The sequence below is a fragment of the Leuciscus leuciscus genome (assembly GCF_965113295.1).
Source record: "Leuciscus leuciscus genome assembly, chromosome: 10".
NCBI lineage: Eukaryota > Metazoa > Chordata > Actinopteri > Cypriniformes > Leuciscidae > Leuciscus > Leuciscus leuciscus.
Window position 1 is genome coordinate 27639224 of NC_138734.1, and position 22578 is coordinate 27661801.

The 22578-nt window shown below is 38.0% G+C and overlaps 1 protein-coding gene across 1 annotated transcript in view; it reads right to left on the reverse strand.

The window, feature by feature from the left end:
- The window catches only part of otogl (otogelin-like), a 51076-nt gene that overhangs the window by 12030 nt on the left and 16468 nt on the right, over positions 1-22578 (reverse strand). The window contains exons 23-44 of the mRNA XM_082181713.1: positions 21907-22081; positions 21695-21802; positions 17385-17523; positions 11264-11398; positions 10963-11109; positions 10753-10872; positions 9917-10033; positions 9425-9581; positions 9101-9127; positions 8823-8996; positions 7591-7869; positions 7220-7337; positions 5885-5964; positions 5093-5775; positions 3967-4144; positions 3047-3189; positions 2943-2966; positions 2748-2840; positions 2081-2264; positions 1483-1700; positions 389-530; positions 79-264 (exon numbers count right to left, since the gene is read on the reverse strand). Coding sequence (XP_082037839.1) covers positions 79-264; positions 389-530; positions 1483-1700; positions 2081-2264; positions 2748-2840; positions 2943-2966; positions 3047-3189; positions 3967-4144; positions 5093-5775; positions 5885-5964; positions 7220-7337; positions 7591-7869; positions 8823-8996; positions 9101-9127; positions 9425-9581; positions 9917-10033; positions 10753-10872; positions 10963-11109; positions 11264-11398; positions 17385-17523; positions 21695-21802; positions 21907-22081 — 3627 coding nt within the window. The remainder of the gene's footprint in view (positions 1-78; positions 265-388; positions 531-1482; positions 1701-2080; positions 2265-2747; positions 2841-2942; positions 2967-3046; positions 3190-3966; positions 4145-5092; positions 5776-5884; positions 5965-7219; positions 7338-7590; positions 7870-8822; positions 8997-9100; positions 9128-9424; positions 9582-9916; positions 10034-10752; positions 10873-10962; positions 11110-11263; positions 11399-17384; positions 17524-21694; positions 21803-21906; positions 22082-22578) is intronic.

Sequence of the window (22578 nt, forward strand, 5' to 3'; positions counted from 1 at the left end):
CTGATCACATGGCATAACATAGGGCATTATCACAAGAACACTTATTTTGCATGCAAATGCACAGTGTGGCATTCTCACCGCATTGGTCCTCGGTGACACAGAAGGCGGAGTCCGCCCGATGCAGGATGGAACCACTTTTACAAACGCACTCCTCTCTGATAGAAGAACAGGTGCTCTCCTCGTAGTAATCTCGGTTCTGACATGTTCGGGTCTTACATGTATTCACACAGGGTTTATATTCCTTACCAGGAGGACATTTGAGTGCTGTGAAATGAAAAAACCGACACAAGTATACAAAAACCAGTCAAAAGTTAAGACTGAGAAATGTACATTTAGTCACACATGTTTTCAGACATTTGACTGGTAGAGTTTCTGTAAACACACTCACGGCAGAAGTTGCTTTTCCTCCAGCTGAAGCAGATCTGATGTGTGTAGCAAATGGCCACATAAGCAGCCAGGAAGTCACACTCATGCTCTTTATAATGCAGGTCACCGGCCCATATCTTATCACAGAAATTTTCAGGAGAAACCTGCGAAACGGCATTTGGAAATTCTATATATAATGGTCAAGTCATATGTACGTGTGAGTGGGAACTTACATATGGGTACACAATCTGTCATGATTCTGCCTTCTTGTCTTTGATTTTCTCTTGTCTTGCGGCAGAATCATGACAGGCCCATGTTTCATGTGCAGCACATGGCCATTTGTTTGGCCATGTGCTTGCGTTGTCTCGTCCCCTAGCCCCGCCCCCTTGTTATCCTCGTTTTGTCATTATTGCTTTACCCATTATCACCTGTGTTCCTGATTATTTGTTCCCTATTTAATCCCCTCATGTCTGCTGTCTTGTGTCGGTTCATTGTTGATCAATTTCATACTTTGTGTGATCACTTCGTGAGTATTCCTGTCCAGTGAAGTTCTGATCCTGTATTTGTTGTTAATTTGTAGTCTAGTTACGTCAAGTCTATGTCATAGTCTAGTTAGTATTCATAGTCCTGTCTTGTCCTGTTTTGCCCCCTCGTGGGCTTTGTTTTCCCTGTTATTTGTACAATAAACTGTGTTCCTGTGACTACTGTCTGCAATTGGGTTCATCTCCACATCATCCACATAACACAATCCCCCAGAATATTAGCAAAACATAAATATTAATTAACAGTAAGTTGTCCTTTTTCATTTAATACTTATTTTTGTATTTTATTTCAGCTTTACTTCTATTACAAAACGATTGATCAATAACGGAAATTATTTTTAATCGTTTTAATTTTAGTTAACAATAATAAAAAAGTAAAAAAAAAAGAGCAAACAACTCCTTTATATGTCGAATTATGTTTACTTAAAATGTAAAGTTTATTGAATTATTTAAATCTGAACCAGCTAAATAAGATTTTAAGAGTTAACATAAATCTATAATTATTTAAATGAGCTTATATTAAAAGCAATGGATGTAAATGGGATGCCCATGCTCAAGCTTGTGTGTGTAGTACCTTGGGGTGACATTTAGAGAAAGGTCTCTGGTTGAGCATGGTGAAACATTTGGAGCAGTTGCCGGTGGTGCAGTTGTCTCCCACTCTGCGGAAGTAATCTGTATCTTCTGACGTATCCACCATCCATCCGTGCAGAAACATAGGAATGTCCTCAACATCCCGGACCACGGTGCCGTTGGGCAGGCGCAGGTCATCAGCTGGATTACCATCGCAACATCCTGAGAAAGGAAACCAAATATGTTGGTAACAAAATACATCAAACACACTTACATGACCACAACTGACCAAATACAGTTTAATTGTAAAAGGCAACATAGAAAAATAAAAACACATTAGCTTTCAGAATGAAACTAAATAATATTCATACATTATCTGGATTTGGTTGTATTGTGAAAAGTAGGATATTATATTATTGGTTAATATTATTAGGTTAAATCAACAGAACGGTTTACATTTCGATGAAAGATTATAAAAGCATTTTTTTCTTTTACACAAGCATGCTCTCATTATTTGTGCAAAATAGAATCACAGATACTGAAAGGAAATTGGGTTCAATTTGATTTCATAGTTTCACAAAGTGTAAGTGCAACACACTGACCACAGAGCCCCCTAGTGGAGGTATTATCAGGAGCCGTGTACTGTAGAACCATAATGCCAGTGCTGTGGTACCACTTTATGTTGATCCCACCAGGTGTATCAATGATGTACATTGTCCCCGTGTCATCAATATGGAAGTTCTGTCTGGTAAGAGGAAGCCGGGCCGTAATCTGATTCACCGACACCTGCGTCAGATCAAACCACAACAACATATAATCATGCTTCTATGAGCCAAGATTAAGAGGAGGTACGAGATGCATTAATTAATTATAATATTTCTTGAGCAGCAAATCAGCATATTAGAATGATTTCTGAAGGATCATGTGACACTGACGACTAGAGTAATGATGCTAAAAATCACAAGAATAAATTACATTTTAAAACATTCAAACAGAAAACAGTTCTTTTAAACTGTAATAATATTTCACAATATTGCTGTTTTTACTGTATTTTTTATCAAATAAACGCAGTCTTGGTCAGCATTAGAGACTTCTTTCAAAAGCATATAAAAAAATCTTTACGACCCCAAACTGCTGAACTGTAGTGTACAAGTTAAATCATTTCCTTAAATAAAAAAACCTGCAGAACATTTCCTTAACAAAGGGGTTTAGGACAACATGATTCATGACTAAACAGATTCAAATCTTACAGGTGGTGATCTTTGTTACCTTTCTGTCCAAGCGGTTGATCATAATTCTGTATGAGTGAGTTGTAATGTTCAGCTTCTTAAAACACAGACCAGAGGTTCCACCAGTTGGAGTCTAACAGGAAGTGAGAAAGAAAATAAGTTTGTGGCCCTGATTAGGATGATTATAGTGAATCACATTTTAACATAAATAAGCTAATACATATAACACACTTACAGGTCTTCTGATGTAGTTCACACTCTGGAAGGAAAAGCAAAGCATTTAATAGAAACATAAAGAAGGATATTTAGAAGAGACGTAGAGTGTTAGCATGGGTTTACCTCACTGGTAGGGCATTTCTCAATGTGACCGACTATCTTCTCTCTGGGCAGGTGGACCAGAATATAAGAACCGATATCATACAGAGCCACATTATTCCCATCAAATGTGATCACACGCAGGTCAGAGATTATAGAGCAGCGACCTGACAGTACACACACACACACACTTTAAAAGTCAAAACATGATCAGATTAACACTTTATTTAACATAACCTTGTTATTGATAACTAAAACTATTAAATATTGATTAAAGTAATTGAAATAAAGCTGACTTAAATACGTAAATGAAAATGTAAAAAAGCTAATTCAAAACATTAATAATTAATTACTGGGCTTATATACTATTATATATTATAAATAAAAAATATTATATACACTACTATTCAAAAGTTTGGGGTCGCTCACCAAGGCTGGATTTATTTGATCAAAAACACAGTAAAAACAGTAATATTGTGAAACTTTATTATAATTTAAAATAGTTATTATATATACACATAGTTATGTGAAAATATATTTTATTTCTGTGATGCAAAGCTCAATTTTCAGCATCATTACTCCAGTCTTCAATGTCACATGATCCTTCAGAAATCATTATAATATGCTGATTTGATGCTCAAGAAACATTTCTTATCATTGTCAATGTTGAAAACAGTTGTGCTGCTTAATATTTTTGTGGAAACTGTGATTCATTTTATTTTGAGTTGAGTTCAAAACCATTTTATTTGAAATAGAAATCTTTTATTACATTAAATGTTTTACTGTCACTCTTAATCAGTTTAATGCATCCTTGTTGAATAAAAACACTAATTTCTTTTAAAAAAAGAGAAATCTTACTGACCCCAAACTTTTGAACGGTAGTGAAGATAATAGTAAATTAACACTGACATAAAAGTATCCATCTGAAAGTGTGTATGTCTTACATGGGCACTGCCACAGTGGGCAGCAGGGGTCTGTGTTGGTCTGGATTGGTGTGCCCAGCAGGTTGCACTGTGGCTGGCTGATGTTGTATCTGCAGTGTTGGGAGGAATTATGCAGCAACAGCTGTCCATTAACACAGATGTACTCACTGCACTCATCCACGCGCAATGAATATGGAGGCTGTGTGGATACAAAACAGAGATGTTCATGAAATAGAGAGTATATAAACCCTTCTACCACCAAAAACTGCCCCGTAGAACATCAAGATTTCAACTCTATAAGGCAATTTTTTACATGCTCTTAGGTAGTACGCATTGATGTGATCTGTTCTTGTGTTATACTACAATAGGTATTACAACAGTTTCATCAATTATTCACTGTATCACATGTACCCATGATGCTTCCCTTCAGGCGTCAACATCCTGGCAAATGGACAGGAATGACTCAAGAACATAGGAGTTAAGGCTCGTAGAAGTGTTCACACTATGTGGATCAACATTTAATCTTGAGGATGTGTATATTTATGGGTATGTGTGTAAATGTGTCAGAGAGATATCCAAGTCAGGGAGGGAAATGGAAGACATCAGCTCTCACTTAATACTGTTGCAACCATCATTGATATCTCACAGAAAATGATTCAACAGTAACTAAGAGGGAAAAAAATGTTTCTTGGAGAACAGACACTAGGAATGAGATTTGAACGATTCTCTCATTCTGAATCTATAACTACAAGTTGTTGTATGAACAACCACTCACGAAATACACATACTTGAGTCTTATGTGCACATGAGTAACAGCTTTTATTCAGTTTAATTCAATTTATCTTGAGTTTGACATGACAAAAGTAATGACTTCCAATTCAGGGAGTAAGATTGACAGATTCAACTGATTCACTTAGTGAGTTCCGATTCAAACAAATTCAAACTTACAACCCATGAGATCATAACTGATCTGTGAGACTATTTGACTGATTCATTAAAAAGAACCAGCTCAAAGAATCATTCATTCAAAAGTCCACTGTGTATGTTTTTACGATTGCGTGCAACAGTGTGATACCATGAATATCATTGAATCTTAAAATGAAATATTCGGAATAAGTATTACCAACACTAACACACAAACTCTTACCGTGCAGGGTCCCGTGGGTATAAGGAATGGAGTAATAACTGTTGTTATTCCGGCTGTCTCGGGCGAAGGAGAGGGTGAAGGCATCATTTCAGAGGTTGTTGAAACAGCTGCTGTAGTTGTCGAAGGCTCCTCGGTCGTCATGGAGACAGATGTTGTCTCTGTGGTGACGGTTGTTGAAGTAGGTTCTGAAGTTGTGGTCTCAGTAGTAATGACAGAGGTGGTTGTAACAGGCGGGATGGTTGTGGTAGTCGGAGAGGTCGTCTCTGGTTCGGTAGTGGTCTCGGGTGTGGTCACCACCTCTGTGGTAGAGGTAGGTAATGCTAACGTGGTAAAAAGAGTTGTGGGCTGTGTAGTGGGTGTGGCTGTTGTGGTGGGCGGAGCAGTGCTGACTATAGGGGGTTCTGTGGTTGGTGGAGAGGAAGTTGTTGGAGTTTCAGTGGATGTGGTTGTGGCCAAAGTTGAAGAGAGTGTGGTTGGTGGTAATGTGGGTGTAGATGGGCTGCCAATTAAATCATCTGCTTCTAAAGGAGTAGTTACGATTGTAGTACTGGCAGTTGTGCTCGGTGTTGCCGTTGTGGTGGAGGGAGTTGTTGTGGTTGTAGGAGCAGAGCTGGGACCTGCCGTGGTTCGGTTTGATCGGGTCACAAACATATAAGGAGTCGGGGTTGGAGAAAGTGTCACACCTGTGACAAGCACATTAGAAACAAGACAGGTAAGCTAAGACAAATCTAATTGTGTGCATAAATGTTTATAAAAGTGAGAAAGATGATGAAATTATAGTTTCACACGTACAATCTTCTTTGTACACACACCGCCTGGTCACTTCATCCAGCAGCATAGACTTGGGACAGCGTGGAAAACAACCTTCAGCCCTAAACCAGTTTAGATAATGAAAGATATCATACCATATCTGGATTTTTACTTTTCCTGAAGAAATTGTGATATCTGGGTCATATTATATCGTATATTCTAGGACTAGGAAGCCTGTTTAAGACATTTTCATGACAAATAAGCACATATTCATGTGTTCAGATGTTTTAATGTAATATTTTTTGTAATTCTCATTATCCTAAAAAAAAAAAGTGTTTATAACTATCAACACTCAATTGAGCTTAATTGCCGTGATATACTGAACAGTGCAAAAACCCTTAATGCACCCGAAAGCAGTGGTTCTCAACCCTTTTTATGATTTGAAGGCTCACCCATCTAAATGATTTTTATTGATATTAATTCAATTAATTAAACACAATTCATTTTGTTACTTCAGAGGTTTGAAGAACTGTGCTCTTGAGAAAAAAATAAATATTTGTAATATAAGAAATGCATTTTAGTTCACATAATCATTTAATGTGTTTTTAGCATTTTAATTTGATTATTTTAATCAATTAATAATAAATTATTATTAAAGGGATACTTCACCGATTAGCATTTAGCTTTGTATCAGTAGAAACCCAGTAGTATTTTCGAATGACCCCCTGAGATGAGAGATTTCTGTATTGTGTGTCTGGAAAAAAACCTCAGATGACGCAAAAATCGCCATTTAGCATCATCGGAGGCTTTTTTGGCCAGAGGCTAGAGACTACAGCCAGTAGTAAGCTAGTTCCGCATGTTTTCAACCCGCCCATAGGGGGTGAGATCTCACGATAAAACGCCGTCTTTTCAGTTTCGAGTCAACTAGTAGCCTAGTTGTATCATTTCTTCCGATACTGCCCTCTGTAACCGGTCGGCGTGGCTTGGTAGTGGCCTCGTAGGGCAGCGAAGCAAGTGCATTCTGGGAGTTGTTGTCTTTCATCCACATGAGCCAAAAATACATTTTCTGGCTTTTCTCAGTCTAGAAGGTACCCACTTCTAAAATAATTTCACATTTCTACTACATAAATGACCCAATTTAAATACACATTCATCTTTCCAGTGGTGAAATATCCCTTTAATTTCAATACTTTTTAGTCATCTTGAGGCCTCCCTAGAGGTCTCCGCCCCCCTGGTTGAGAACAACTGTCCTAAAGTCTTGATTTTCTTTAATATTTTTCATTTGATTTTGGAGTAAAGCATTACAATGCCTTAGCAAGCACCTTTTGTAAAGTTGTCAAATCTATTATTATAGTATAAGCACATGCATGATCTTACGGAGGTAGAAACTGGCAGCGTGTGGCATCAGGGTCATTGCATGTTTTCACACATGGACTGGCACATGCATGATATTTCCACTCGCACATCAAGCGGTAAGGGATCACAAAACTGCTCTCTAATATGCAGGAACACAACCACCATACACAGACACACACAAAAATAACATTAACATTACAGAAATAGGTGAGTAAATTTTACCACATGATACTCTGAGGCTTATTCGGGTGTAGTTTCGGTGTAATATGAGTAATATGAGCAGGCTCGCATATCATTATATTAAATACTTATTCAAAATAAATTAAAAAAATTATTAAAAAACTGTCTGGGTCTGGTGATAAGATGCATTGTTATTTGCAGACAGGTCTTACCCTCAATGGTAAAACTGCTGCTGATTTTGAAGTTGTACGTAAGGTCGTAGTTCTGAGCATGTGCGTGTGTGTGTGAGAGGGTGAGGAAGACGCCCTTCTGGCTGTGCAACTCAAAGGATGATCGCCCAGGTAACCATAAGCCCTGGTGGTGGATGAAGGTCGCCTGCCGTCTAAACTCTTCCCCGCTCTGCCAGTGTTCCAATCGTAACCCTCGGTTCTCAGTAACACACAGGAAGTAGTTGGGCCTCTCTGCAGACTCCAGTGAGACAACAGGAAGTCCTAAACACAGCAAAATACCAAGCGCGATATCAGTAGATGCTAGTTTTTAGACTTACAATAAGATTGTAATCAAATGGTACAGATGGTGTAAATATTAATTTTTTTTAGAGGTTGGCCAATTTTATTTCATCATCTAATAAGATGCGGGCATGTGATCAGCTGAGGACAAAAAAGAAGGAAAACCTGTCCCCCCCAATTGAATGTGACTATACAAAAAAAAAAGATAATAATAATGACACAACAACAACAGCAACAACAACAATAATAATAATAATAATAATAATAATATGTATTATTATTAAACATAATATTTTATTTATTATTATTTACATAAATTGAATCAATAAAAAAAAATACTGCAATATTGCAATAATACTATTGTATGGTCAAATAATAAAACAAGTTTTTAATAATAATAAGTATTATTAGTAGTAGTAGTATATACTCATTTATATACTTTATTGATTTATTTTATATTTATAATTATTATTATTATTATCATTATCATTATTATTATTATTTTATAGAACAACAGTAAAATTTCGATACTAATATTTATGGCTATCTACATTCCTTTGCTTTCAGACATTAAACTATAGAGCTTTTATTTTGGCGGAAAACCACTGGGAGAACTTAAAGCTTCTTTTTTGATGACACCAGATTTATTAAAAATAATAATAATGAACAATTCTCATAACAAATTTGGGAAGACGGCTGCCACATGTTGCATTTTCAAATGCATGGCCCAAACTTACAGTGCTTGCAGAGACGAGCTCGTACGGAGCAATATTTACTACAAACCAAGCTGTGCTCTGAGACACTGAAAACACCAGATCATTGTATTTCACATCAAAGCATGATCAAAGCGAATGACCATTTTAGTTTCAAGCTATTTCGTGTGCAATTTGTTTAGCTATTTTTGTTTTGTTGTTAAGTGAAGAGTGTGTTCTCACTGGAAGCACGGTCCTTGTACAGTCCAGTTGTCATCATGAAGTGGAAAATGGTGCTGGGTTGAGCATTGGTCCTCAGGAGGGGAAACACTTCTCCACTGCTCACGTTTGCCCCAAACACACAGACAGAGTCATTTTGCTCTGTGCTGGACAGAGTGAACGGACCCTCTCCCAACTCTAAATACACAATAATAAATAAAAAGGTTAGGGAAAGATCTTCTGGTGCTAAAAGCTGCTTCCATAATTATTCTAGGCAAATTTACAAAATAAATAATTCCCACCTTGGTTGTAATATTCACAGTCATATGCTGTTAAAAGAAACATACTTGTATTAGTGGCAATCACATTGAGTTTGCATGCATTCTTTTACCATTACCAGCTTAAAAAGTAACATGAAATGGGATTTGCAATGCATTTAACTTCTTCACTGTGACAAACCTACAACTGAAACAGAATCTAGAATTAGACTCCGATTATATAAACAGATCCTGACAGCAAACGGCATGCTGGGTTTGTTTTGCAATAGAAATGTATGTTTGTATACGTGTGTTAACCTACAATGACAGACAGCGCGACCGGGTCAAAAGGTGTGTGCTTGTACTCACGACACACGGTGGGGGATCTCCAGTTCACCGTGATGCCGTTTTGACAGCATTTGTGTGCATACGCTGCAATGCTGGTGCACAGACATTCACAGTCCCCCCCACGGTTGCAGTTGCAGGTGTCCGTTAGGCAGTTCTTATAAAACCAGGTCACATCTACCTGGGGGGCCACAAGGATTAGTTACGCACGATACATGGGTATCTAAAATCCCAATTAGCTTGTCAAAAACACACAATTGGTAATGCAACACACAGTCAGGACAATTGACTTTCACCTGATTGTGTTGATGGTGGAATGTTCTAGCTTTTCAAACCTATACAGCCCCCTAGTGGCCAGATTCAGAAATGCAAACCATCTCAAAGCTTCCATCAGTTGGTTCATGGCAGACAGTGTGTGTGTGTGTGTGTGTGCATCTGATGCAGTCTGTGGGTAAGATGTGGCCTTTTTATCTGTAGGCCAAATGTGTTGTTAAACCCCAGAGGGGAGCTGCTCACCACATTGTGACATGGAGCGAATACATCACTGTAGAGGAGGCCGCACTCTCGCTTAGCATACGGCTGTCGGCTGAGATCTCCTTCACACGGTCTGTGAACTACAAAATCGCTCTCACACTGCACACAGCACACATAATTAAAAGTTTTACTGCTTAGTTAATCTAAGCATCCGAGCAAAGTGTAACAAAGTGCACAGTACAGTTATGATTTGACAATAGTAAAAACTATGGTTACCATTGTAAATGATAAGAATACACAACAGTTCAAAAGTTTGGTGTCTGTAAGACTTTTTAAATGTTTTGAATGCTGCACACCAAGGCTGCATTTACTTGATCAAAAACGCAGTAAAAGCAGTAATATTGTGAAATATTATTCAAACTGAAAATAACTTTCTATTTTTATATATTTTTAAATGTAATTTATTCCAAAGCTAAATGTTCAGCATCATTACTCTTCAGTGTCACATGATCCTTCAGAAATCATTCTAATATGTTGATTTGCTGCTCAAGAAACATTTCTGATTATTATCAATATTGAAAACTGTTGTGATGCCTAATATGTTGCTGGAAAATATTTTTATATCTAATAATTTTTCAGGATTATTTGATAAATAGAAAGTTCAAAAGAACAGCATTTGTTTGCAATAGAAATCTTTTTTTACATTGTATACATTTTCACTGTCACTTTTGATCAATTCAATGCTTCCTTGCAGAATAAAAAGTATTCATTTCTTAAAAAAAAAAAAAAAGTCTTACTGACCCCAGACTTTTGAACGCAAGTGTACATTTAGTGTAATCCAGTCTCACACAGTAGTATCCTAAAGCTAGGTGTCATACCTGTCCAACAGCCCAGCTGTCTCCAAAGGCCTGTGCGTTGCTGACCTCCATATGTCCGGCTGTGGTCATGTCATTTACTGTTACCATGTCAAAGTTTCCACACAAACCACCCATCTGACCCTAAAAGCAGAGTCAAACACTTTTATAATAAGAGATATGGTTCATACAGTGTAACATTGTACTGCTCATTCAAAGAAAACGACCTCTGACCTTCCATTGGGGTCCAGCACGAATATGGACAGTTGTCTTGCGGTCCCATAAAACAGTCAGATCTTGAGCAGGGAAGTGGACCACAGTGTAGTAGCCCGCACCCCAGAGCTGAAACTCATATCCTCTCCCCACAACAGTAGATGAGCTCTGGAGGACAAGGACAAAACCACTTCAAATCAAATGCAGATTACAGTAAATACAGACTACAAGATATGCAACTCAGAAACAATTACAGTCTCATAGTTTATGAAAGGACAAATGTGCCATTAAACAGCTGAAGATGGTTATGTCTTGTACTCACAGGTTTACCAGACTTATCACTGAAGTAGATTTTGGTGAGGCCAACATAGATGAGCAGGTACTTCATGCAAACAATCCCACTTTCGTAGCAATCTTTATTTTGAGCCATGATGGACACCTCAGTATCACCAACACTCTACATTTAGACACAAGATTAACACAAGTGTGCATTCAATATATGACGCTTTGTCATCTCTGTTGAAAAACAACACTTCCTTAAAGGCGAACTAGCATAACCAAACAGAACCAGTGAAAAATTTCCAAACGAAAATGAGAGTTTAATATGATGAAGTTGACCCCTAATAAAAGTTTCCAAAAGGTTTTTCAAAACTCTCCCACCCTTCATTGCACCTTAGCCGCAATCTATCATTGGATAAAAAAAAAGTGTTAAACTATCATTTAAGTGTTTGTAAGGTTTTTTACATTTTTTATTCAGCAAGGGCACATTAAATTGATCAAATGTGACAGTCAAGACATATGCAATGTTACAAAAGACTCTATTCATCAAAGAATCCTGAAAATATACATATTTATATATAGTTTTCCACAAAAGTATGATGCAACACAACTGTTTTCAACATTGATAATAACAAGAAATATGGTCACACTTTAGATTAGGGTCCAGTTCTCACTAACTACTAACTATAATCTACGACTTTTGCCTCAATAAACGCCTAATTACTGCTAATTAATAGTTAGTAAAGTCGTTGTTAAGTTTAGGTATTGGGTAGGATTAAGGGATGTAAAATAAGGTCATGCAGAATAAACTATTAATATGTGCTTTATACAGTAAGTACTAGTAAACGCTAAATATCCTTGTAATGTGCACGCCAATAAGCAACTAGTTAATAGTGAGAATTGGACCCTAAACTAAAGTGTTAACAGAAATATTTATAATCGCTGATGATAATTAAGCTTAAAAATAAATTAAAAGAAAAAAAAACAGGTCTTTTAACTGTATTTTTTATCAAATAAAAGTCAATAAGAGCATAACAGACTTTTTTCATAAACATTAAAAATCTTTTTAACGGTAGTGTAGTCCCGACCCAATCTCATTCCATTGGTTGAGCAAGAAGATGATATGTCAGACCGCTATGTCAAATGCTTTTAAAGCTCCTGAGCCACATTGTTTACACTCTTCAGGAAGTCAACCTATGAATGTCTTAATTATTTTTTTTTTTTATTATTTTTTTTTATTTTTTTTTCTCCATTAGGTCACCTGATGGAGTTTTAGGACACCATTAGGTCACTTTCGGTTAGGTATTAGGTTTTTCGGTTCCTTGCCACTGTTGCCTTTGGCTTGCTCAGTTGGGGATATTTTGGGGATATTTAATTTAATTTTATCAATCAATAAATTCCTCTTGAAACAAACTTTGTTGTATTATTTTAATTTAATACTGTGAAGCTGCTTTGATACAATCTGTATTGTGAAAAGCGCTATACAAATAAACTTGACTTGACTTGACTTAATTATAGATGTCTCTGCATATTAAACTGGGAGAGGAGAAAGTATTTGAAGATAAAAAAAATGATACACATCATATTTAAATAGACAATGTATTTCTGGTACATCAGCTCACTGGCAGTATCATATTATACCTAACAATACCTAGTGTGTTCCCCACGAGGAAAACAGCTTATAAATCATACTGTGATGTTTTTTTTTTTTTTTTATGTAAAATTCCAGAAAGTGTTCTGTGATGGGTAGGTTTAGTGGTAGGGATATGTTCAGTTCAGTTTCAGTTTGTTTATTTATAAAGCACATTTACACACGGCCACTGGCCGACCAAAGTGCTGTACATATAGTAAATAGCATTAATAAAAATTGGTAACAAATAATACTACACAGTTTAGAATGGAGCAATCATTGTAAGCTAAAAGCAGCAGTAAATAAATACGTTTTGAGGCATGATTTGAACTCAGACAGAGAGGAAGTCGATCTAATATAGAGTGGGAACTTGTTCCACATTGTGGGGCCAGGCACTTCGAAAGCTCGGTCCCCCCTTGATTTTAGCCGGGTTTTAGATATCTGAAGAAGAAGTTTCGCTTCGGATCTAAGACTTCTAGTTGGAGAGTAAAAATGGAGTAGGTCAGATAGATAAGAAGGTGCTAAATCATTTAAAGATTTATACACCAGTATTAAAAATTTGTATTCAATTCTAAAACTTATCGGTAGCCAATGGAGGGATCTCAGAAGGGGGGTGGCATGGTCGAATTTCCTCTTTCCCTTCAGGAATCTCGCCGCAGCATTTTGAACAAACTGTAAACGGGCCGTTTGGGACTTTGATATACCAAAATAAAGCGGGTTGCAATAGTCCAGGCGCGAGGTAATAAGAGCATGGATCGCAGTCTCCAACGAGCGTTTCGGTAGATAGGATTTGATTTTCGCTATAGAGCGAAGATAGAAAAAGCTAGATCTGATAACAGCACTAATTTGCCTATCAAATTTGAGGTAACTATCTAAAATCACACCTAAATTCCGTACCTGCGGAGCGAGAGATAGATCTAAAGATCCAAGGTCAAAATCATGTATTTGCCTGGATTCAGAGGGGTTAAAAATAATAACTTCTGTTTTGTCTGAGTTCAAGAATAGGAGATTGTTGGTAAGCCAAGCTTTAACCTCATCAAGACATGCTGTAAAACTGTCAAGAGCACTCTTATTTTTCTTAGACAGAGGCATATAAATCTGCATGTCATCAGCATAACAGTGAAATGAGACATTGTGTTTCCTAAAAATGAAACCCAGAGGAAGAAGATATAGAGAAAATAAGACAGGAGCTAAGACAGAACCCTGAGGCACACCGCAAGATAAATATCGGAATGAAGAGGAGAAACATCCCATTTTTACAGAAAACCGTCTATTAGTTAAAAAAGATTTGAACCAGCTTAAAACTTCGCCCCCTAGGCCAACGTAAGACTCCAGCCGAGAAATGAGAATTGTGTTATCTACAGTATCAAAAGCAGAAGACAAATCTAACATTACTAAATTGACGGAATCTCCCGAATCTGTACCCATATAAATATCATTAAGAACCTTTGTAAGGGCGGTTTCTGTGCTATGCAGAGTTTTAAACCCTGATTGAAACTTTTCAAAGATATGGTTGTCATTTAAGAAAGTCTGAAGCTGTAATACAATTCGTTCTAAAACCTTGGAAATAAACGGCACAATGGATATAGGACGAAAATTTGATAACATGAAGGCATCGAGTGAGGGTTTCTTTAGTACAGGTGTAATTGAGGCAATTTTCAGACTTGAAGGTATAGCCCCTTCAAGCAAGGATTTATTAAATAACGACACCAACCCAGGGCCGACAGTATCAAATAATTGTCTCAGATATCGAGGAGGTAAGGTGTCATACGTACAAAAGGAAGGTTTAAGTTTAAACATTATTTCCTTTAACGAATGTAGAGAGACAGGATTGAAAGAGGTCCAAATAGTAGGTGAACTCATCTCAGTCGGTATTTCCTGATCGGAGACTTGAAATTCGTCTCTCAGGTTAGAAACTTTATAGCCAAAGTAGCTAGCAAAATCCTCACATAGTGCCAAAGACGGGCAGCGAAGAGAGTTTATTGGGTGATTTAAAACAGAATTAATGACAGAGAAAAGTATTTTTGGAGTGCGGTGATGTTTCTCAATCAGTTCAGTAAAATATGAAGCCTTAGCTTTCTTAACTGCATTCTGATACACCAATAGACAGTCTCTTAAGATCTCGTACGAGATCTGCAATTTGTCTTTTTTCCACTTCCTTTCTGCTTTCCTGCATGACTGTCTCAACGAGCGTATGCTATAATCGACCCATGGCTCAGAATTGGACTTAACTTTTGGCTTAAAAGACTTGAAGGGAGCAGTGAGACCTAAAGTATCTTCCCAGACCGTATTTAGGAGGGAAAAATGATGCTCCACATCAAGGTCAGGTAGTGGGGATTCTAAAAAGAGTAGCGGATTGACCTCATTATAAAATTTAATAAAGTCTACTTCAAAATTGGGTAAATATGCACGCGCTTGTGTGGTATTTGAGACAGGTGCAATAGAAAGCAGAGGAAGAGACATTTTAAATAGAATAGGAAAATGATCAGAGATAGCAGAATCAACAACTTCAACTTCAGTTACAGATAACCCATATGATAGAATTAGATCCAACATGTGTCCATGAATATGTGTGGGATAACTAACCCACTGCTGAAGGTTAAAAGAGTCCATGATATTTAAAAACTCAGGGGTTAATCGCTTAGAAGGGCAACATATATGCACATTTAGATCACCTAAGATAAGAATGCGATCATATTTAGTGACCAAGTCACCTACAAATTCTGAGAACTCCACTATGAAGTCTTTGATTAAATGTGGAGGTCGGTAGATCAGAGCTAATACCAAGGGTTCAGGCCAGTTCAAAAGTAAAACAAGTGCTTCAAAACTTGAGAAAGGGCTGGTATATAGTATGTGTGTGTATGTGTATGTGTGTGTATCAGGTATGCCCTACATTATGGGGACAACAAGGATTGTAATAGCAGTAAATGTTGATCTTATGAGGACATTTGATTGGTTCCCATGAGGAAAACAGCTTATAAATCATCCTAAATAAAGTGTTTTGAAAATAAAGTGTCTTGAAAAAGAGTTTTTTGTGATAGGTAGGTTTAGGGGTAGGGATTGTGTAGGGGGATAGAATATACAGTTTGTGCAGTATAAAAATAATTATGTTTCTGGGAAATCCCCATAAAACATGGAAACCAGTGTGTGTGTGTGTGTGTGTGTGTGTGTGTGTGTGTGTGTGTGTGTGTGTGTGTGTGTGTGTGTGTGTGTGTGTGTGTGTGTGTGTGTGTGTGTGTGTGTGTGTGTGTGTGTGACTAAAGCCATTTCTTTTTGTCGCGATGGAAAAGTCTGTCCCCCGGGTAGATCAGTAGACTCCTCAGAGAATCAGTGGCCTTTAAGAGACACCAAATTCTATTCACCTGCACCTTAAGCATCCACACACACACAAATCACAAACACACACTCACACACACACACATGCATACCTGTACACACTTTCTCAGTCATTAAGGGCAGTAGCAGGTTGCATTGCGTAGGCTGATAGGGAACAGATTGCTCTTTGTTATGTGCGGCTCTTTGCTGAGTTTCTGTGCTGGGACTGACATTAACTCTGGCTCCATTACCACAGTCCTGTTCTAATTAAAAATCCCCTCTGATTTTCCCAAGATTAGAGGCGGTAGAAGCAGATCTCTTTTCCTGCTACTTTATACGTCCTTACTGAAGTCCGCAAAGTTTGAGAGCGCACATGCACATACACACTCTTTGGCCATTAGAAAAAAATTATTTGGTTTAAAGGGTGCAACACTTTTAACTGGTAAAACACACTCTTTGTTAAAGACAAGCTGGTAAGAGCCTCTCCACTTGGTCCTAAGACCAGCACACAAGGCACAATCATCACCAAATGCAGCAGTTGTACAGTTACTCTTACACTTAAGCTTACCCTAAAAAAAATCACTATTACCACGTTACAAGTCAAGAAACCATGGTACCATTAATCGCTGACCATTGTGGGCTTTTTAAATGGCTGATGGCTATGTCTACAGTGGAGGGTGGGCAATATACAGTAATGATTGTAAACCAATAATGGTAATAAACTATAAATATCATTCAAAATATGACACTGAAGACTGGAGTAATGGCTTCTGAAAATTCAGGTTTCCCATTACAGGAATAAAGTATATTTTAAAATATATTCAAATAGAAAACAGTTCTTTTAAATTGTAATAATATTTCATAATATGTTGTTTTCACTATAAGTTTTTACCGTATTTTTTTGATAAATGCAGCCTTGGTCAGCATAAGATAATTCTTTTAAAAAACATTTTATACAAAGCCTACCAACGGTTAACTTTTGAACAGTAATGTACATGCATAACATTTCTGAAATTAAATGAATGCTTCTTTCAGACAATATTTACTTATTATATTTACTTTACTAATAATTCACAAAAGAATTGCCCATGGTTATTAGCCAATGCCTAAGAATCTCAAAAAGGATAAATGTCAGCTGTTTTAAATGTCTATCACTAAAATTTATTTAACTTTTTGGCTTGTGTGCCCAAAGTCACAAACACACACACTCAGGAAGTACCTTGACCAGGTAGACCTGGCAGTCGCTGACGTAATCATACTCCAGGCCATCAAAAGTGTGGTAATGACGGTCACTGTAAATGGTACATACTGCTGGACACGGTGAATATGTGCAGTTAAAGAACCCACGATGACAAACACTGGAGAGAGAGAGAGAGAGAGAGAGAGAGAGAGAGAGAGAGAGAGATTCCAAATGAAACATTACTTAAAACATACATCATACACTGGTAATTCTGCAATTATTGAAAAATGATATTCTTCTAACTATATTTCATCTGTTTTGAAATATTTATCACATATTCTGATCATGGCCTTCATCAACCTTCAAGTGGATTTTTTAATGTGTGATGGCGTTAATTATTGACTTGTGAGGATGTCATTTAGAAAATGTTAGATACAATAGTTTAGTGTCTGTAAGGTTTTTTTGTTTGTTTTAAAAAAAAAAGTCACTTATGCTCATCAAGACTTCATTTATTTGATTAACACACAGTGAAAACAGTGATATTGTGATATATTATTACAATTTGAAAAAAACTTTCTATTAGAATATATTCATTCATATTATATTCAGAATATAGCATCATTACTATGTGACAGTCTTCAGTGAAATATAATATCGCTAGTTACGTAGGTAACTGTGGTTATGTGAATTCCGGATGATTGCCAGAGGCAGTGCTTAAGCACTAGTGGATTATCGCAGTGCCAGCTAGATAGGTCGAGGTAAGCCTTGCACATTCCGAGTGAAAAATAATTCTGCCGGTCATTCAGAATTCATAGAAACACAGTTACATACATAACTAGCACTCCGTTTCATTCTTCCTGGCCACCAGAGGCGGTGCTTAAGCACTAGTGGATGACTCCTAATAACAGTCATCAGGACCAACCTTAACTATTTTTAGAAAAATATATAAGGTTGCTCCTGAAGAACTGCTAATCTGACAGCTTCAGGGGTTGGAACGTTCAACTTGTAGAAGTGGGTAAAATACAGGGAGAAGCCCAAGTAGCAGCTGCACAGATATCTGCCATAGATACTCCTCTAAAAGCAGTCCAAGGTATAGACAGCCCTAGTGGAATGACCAGAGATACTTCCTGGCAGAGGCTTTTGGGCTTTCTTGTGTGCCATAATGATCCCCTCCAGAATCCAATTTGAAAATCTCTGCTTATATACAGAAACAGCAGCCCCTATAATTCTGAGCACTAACATAACAGACAAAAAGCTGATCTGTTTGTCTAAGGTTAATGGTAGCTGCCACATAGCACCTAAAGGCTCACAAAGGACACAAAAAGTGATCCCCTGTCTGATTGAGAAGCAGACTGAAAAGTAGCTAAATTGATCGACTGATTTATAAACTGAGGAAGCATAACTTTAGGTATAAAAGATGGATTTGGTTGAAGCACAGCGTCAGAATCATCCGGCAGCCAACGCATGCATAACTCAATTGCAATTGCAATTGCCTTTCTCTTGGCTTCCCCTGGGATGCCTAGAAAGAGCATCTGCTACCTGATTACTCGACCCCGGAAAGTGAACTGCCCTCTGCGATGCTAATCGAGGAAGAGACCATGTTAGAATCTTGTGAGTGAACGAACTGGAGATCAACGGGCACAAATACCCCTGTGATTCCACGTTACCCCCCACCCGAAGAGGGAAGCATCAGTTGTGACCACCTCTCGACGAGAAGGGTACACCTGACATCAGAAACTCCCAGCGATTCCATGGTGTCAATGTCTGAATACAATGGTTTGAGACAACAATCAACTAATGACGATGTCTCCCAGGGTTCAAATGCAAACTGTTGTTCCACCACTGGAGAGGCCTGAGGTGGAGCAAGCCAAGTGGAATCACAGGAGTGGCAGCACTCAGCATCCCCAAAAGTTGTAACAACACTCTGTATGGCATGCTCGCTCCCAGCTGGAAACGAGCAAGGAGCCATAGAATATTGTGTGTCAATATTCAGGCAACACTTTACTTTGTTTAATGCGAGACCTAGCTTCTGCACATTGCTCCAAAAGCAGTCTGGTGTTGTGGACAGCTTGCCGTCTTGTGGGAGCACAAAGCAGCCAGTCATCCAAATAAGGCAGGATTTGCATCCCCCTTGACCATAGCGGATACAGAGCTGCAGTCATGTACCTTGTGAAGACACGAGGGGCCAGAGACAGACCGTATGGTAGGACCTTGAATTGGTAGGCCTGTTCTTGAAACTGAATTAAAGTACCTAACTGTAATGGGGCAACAATCGGAACATGAAAATAAGGATCTTTCAAATCAATGATTACAAACCAATCTTCCTCAATGACAGACCAAAGAACACCGACTGCATCTAACATCCGGAAGGGACGAGTTTTCAGGAACAAGTTTAGATGACTTTAATCAGTTTAGATGATGAAAACCACTATCCTTCTTTTGAACAAGGAAGTAAGTTGAGTAAAAACCATGTCTTTGAGGGTAAACCCTTTATATGGCTTCCTTCTTCAACAGAGAACAAATTTCCTCAGAGGATCCCCCATCACATTAGAGATAATCCTTGAAAACTTTGGGGGCTGGCATCGAAACTGCAGAGCATACACCTTGCTCAGTGTAGTCCAGTCCCAAGGGTAAACTGTTGTCTCTTTCCAGTACTGCAGCTGTAGTCTTGAAAAACCCAACCACTTCAAGATTTATTTGTGCGACTTTTAACAGCAGTTGGGGGGAAGGGGCGCTGACGTGGACTCCCTGGCAACTGCCACTGATAAGGTCAAACCCTCAAGTGTCCTCAGCAGCACAGGGTCTAGTGAACCCTGAGGCTGTGGAGTAGGACGTTGGCGGAATCGTTGCTCTGGCATTGCAAAGAGATGACGAGCCTGAGTGGCCGGCACCTTAAAAGCAGAATTTCACTGAGCCAGTTGACTCACCCAAATAGTATCCGCATATGCCATAGACGGTAGTGTGCGAGCAGTCTTTGCTTAGGTGCACTAGACCCCACAAGGGCATTAAAAAATCCTTACCTGGTGGCATAGCAAAGTTAGATCCAGCTGAAAAACACTAGCCACCGAATAGTATCAAGTATTGCTACTATGCGATTGCTACCGAGAGGGACCCCCATTAGGATTGTGGAGGTGATCACTATGGCATACAAGAAAGCCCAAAAGCCTCTGCTGGGAGGTATTTCTTGTCATTCCACTAGGGCTATGCAGGGCCGGATTTACCTCGTATTGTGACATAGGAAAAAGCAAATTTTGGGCCCCCCACACCCCTCACACCGTATGACCAAAACCAAAGGAAATGGGGCTCAAAGGAAGTTTTTGTCCAGTGAATGTCTTGTTTTTTCGTCATTATAATGGTTTCATCTGAGGCAGTCAGTCTATCATTAATTAAATATTTGCAAAACTCACAGACAGACATAAAGGGTGACCATAGTAATGATTTATGTAAAAAAATTACGATATTTAAAATTTTTGTAATTTACAGTATAAAGTATTTGTCTTACATAGTTTTAGCGTTAAAGTGAAATAGTAATAATAACAATAATAAAAAAAAATATTATTTCTCCTCATTGTAATTGGGACCCTCCTGGACGTGTGAGCATAGGCATGTGCCAGGAATGCCTATGCATAAATCCGGTTCTGGGGCTGCTTTTAGAGGAGTCTATATGACGGATATATGTGCAGAGGCTACTAGGGCTTCTCCCTGTATTTTTTTCCGCTTCTGCAATTTAAAACATTGCTACCCCTCAAGCTGACAGATTAGTAGTTCTTCAGGAAAAACCTTGACTATTTTTCAGGTGAGTGGCATTCCTCATGACTATGATAGGAGTCATCCACTAGTGCTTAAGCACCGCTTCTGGCAGTCAGGGGGAATGAAACAGAGAGCTAGTTATGTAGGTAACTGTGAATTCCAAATGACCGACAGAGTTATTAGTCACTCAGAATGCATGAGTAAGGTGTACCATATTTGTACACCTGAATTCCACTATTTAAATTTTAAATGGTTGTAAGGTTCTTAGGAACATTGCAATGTAGAATTTTCCTGATTTTAACGCTTTTTATAAATCAAAAAAGAAAAAAGGTCCGGGTAGAGGACAACCCCAAAACAAATAATTCTCTCAAATGTAAATTTTCAACACTTTTAATTAGGAAAGAGCTATTAGGTATAAGAGACACAATAAAAAATTTTTGAAAGCTCTTACAATCTGTCCTAATACATCTCCCCTTTCTTTAAAATCATACAAGGGAATAGAAAAGCTCCACTAACTGAAGAATCGCCAATTAACAGGAAACAGACTTATGGAAGCTAAGCTAAAAAAAAAAAACAAATAAAAAAAAAAACACACTGACCAGCGGTAGCACGGAGTGTCCACTGTCTCTCCTGGGAGATACTCTAGACCGAGCCATGCACAGGGGCAGTTCTCTGGGTAATAGCAGTCTCCATTATGAATCACTAGCCTGTACCAATTAAAGAAGATGGTGTAACATTACATGCTCTGGTGTCAATAGACATGCATACTTTTCAAAACATTTGTTCCAAATGCAAAAAAGAAAGTGATTACCCAGCAGGACATCCACATCCTGGTACACATGGGGTCATGGGAGGGCAGGTCAGGTTCAGCATCAGGTTTCGACAGGTGAGTTCACAGGCCATGCCCACACCTGAAGGTCCACGCCCACTCTGACCCCTGCAGCTGTAGTAGACTTTACCATTTGGACAATCTCCTCTCTCAGGCTCTGAAAAAAATGGATGGAGAGAATGGTTAAAGGAATAGTTCACTTCAAATTGAAAATTCTGTCATCATTTACTCACCCTCAAGTTGTTTCAAACCTGTATGAATTTCTTTCTTCTGCTGAACACAAAAGAAGATATTTTGAAGAATGTCGGTAACCAGACAGTTGATTGATTACTTAATTGACTCCAACAGTAGGAAAATAAATACTAGGGAAGTCAATGGGTTCCATCAACTGTTTGGTTACCGACATTCTTCAAAATATCTTCTTTTGTGTTCAGCAGAAGAAAGAAATTCATACAGGTTTAAAACAACTTAAGTAAATGAGTAAATGATGACAGAATTTCCATTTTGAAGTGAACTATTCCTTTAAACGAAATTATATAGGGAACTCAAGTGGTGCTTGCTCATGCAAAAGTTGTTTTAATGCATTGGTTTGAGGTTTCTAGGTGGTTCTCTAGATATGACTCCTAGTTTCAGTGTGTGTGTTTTTTTCCACCT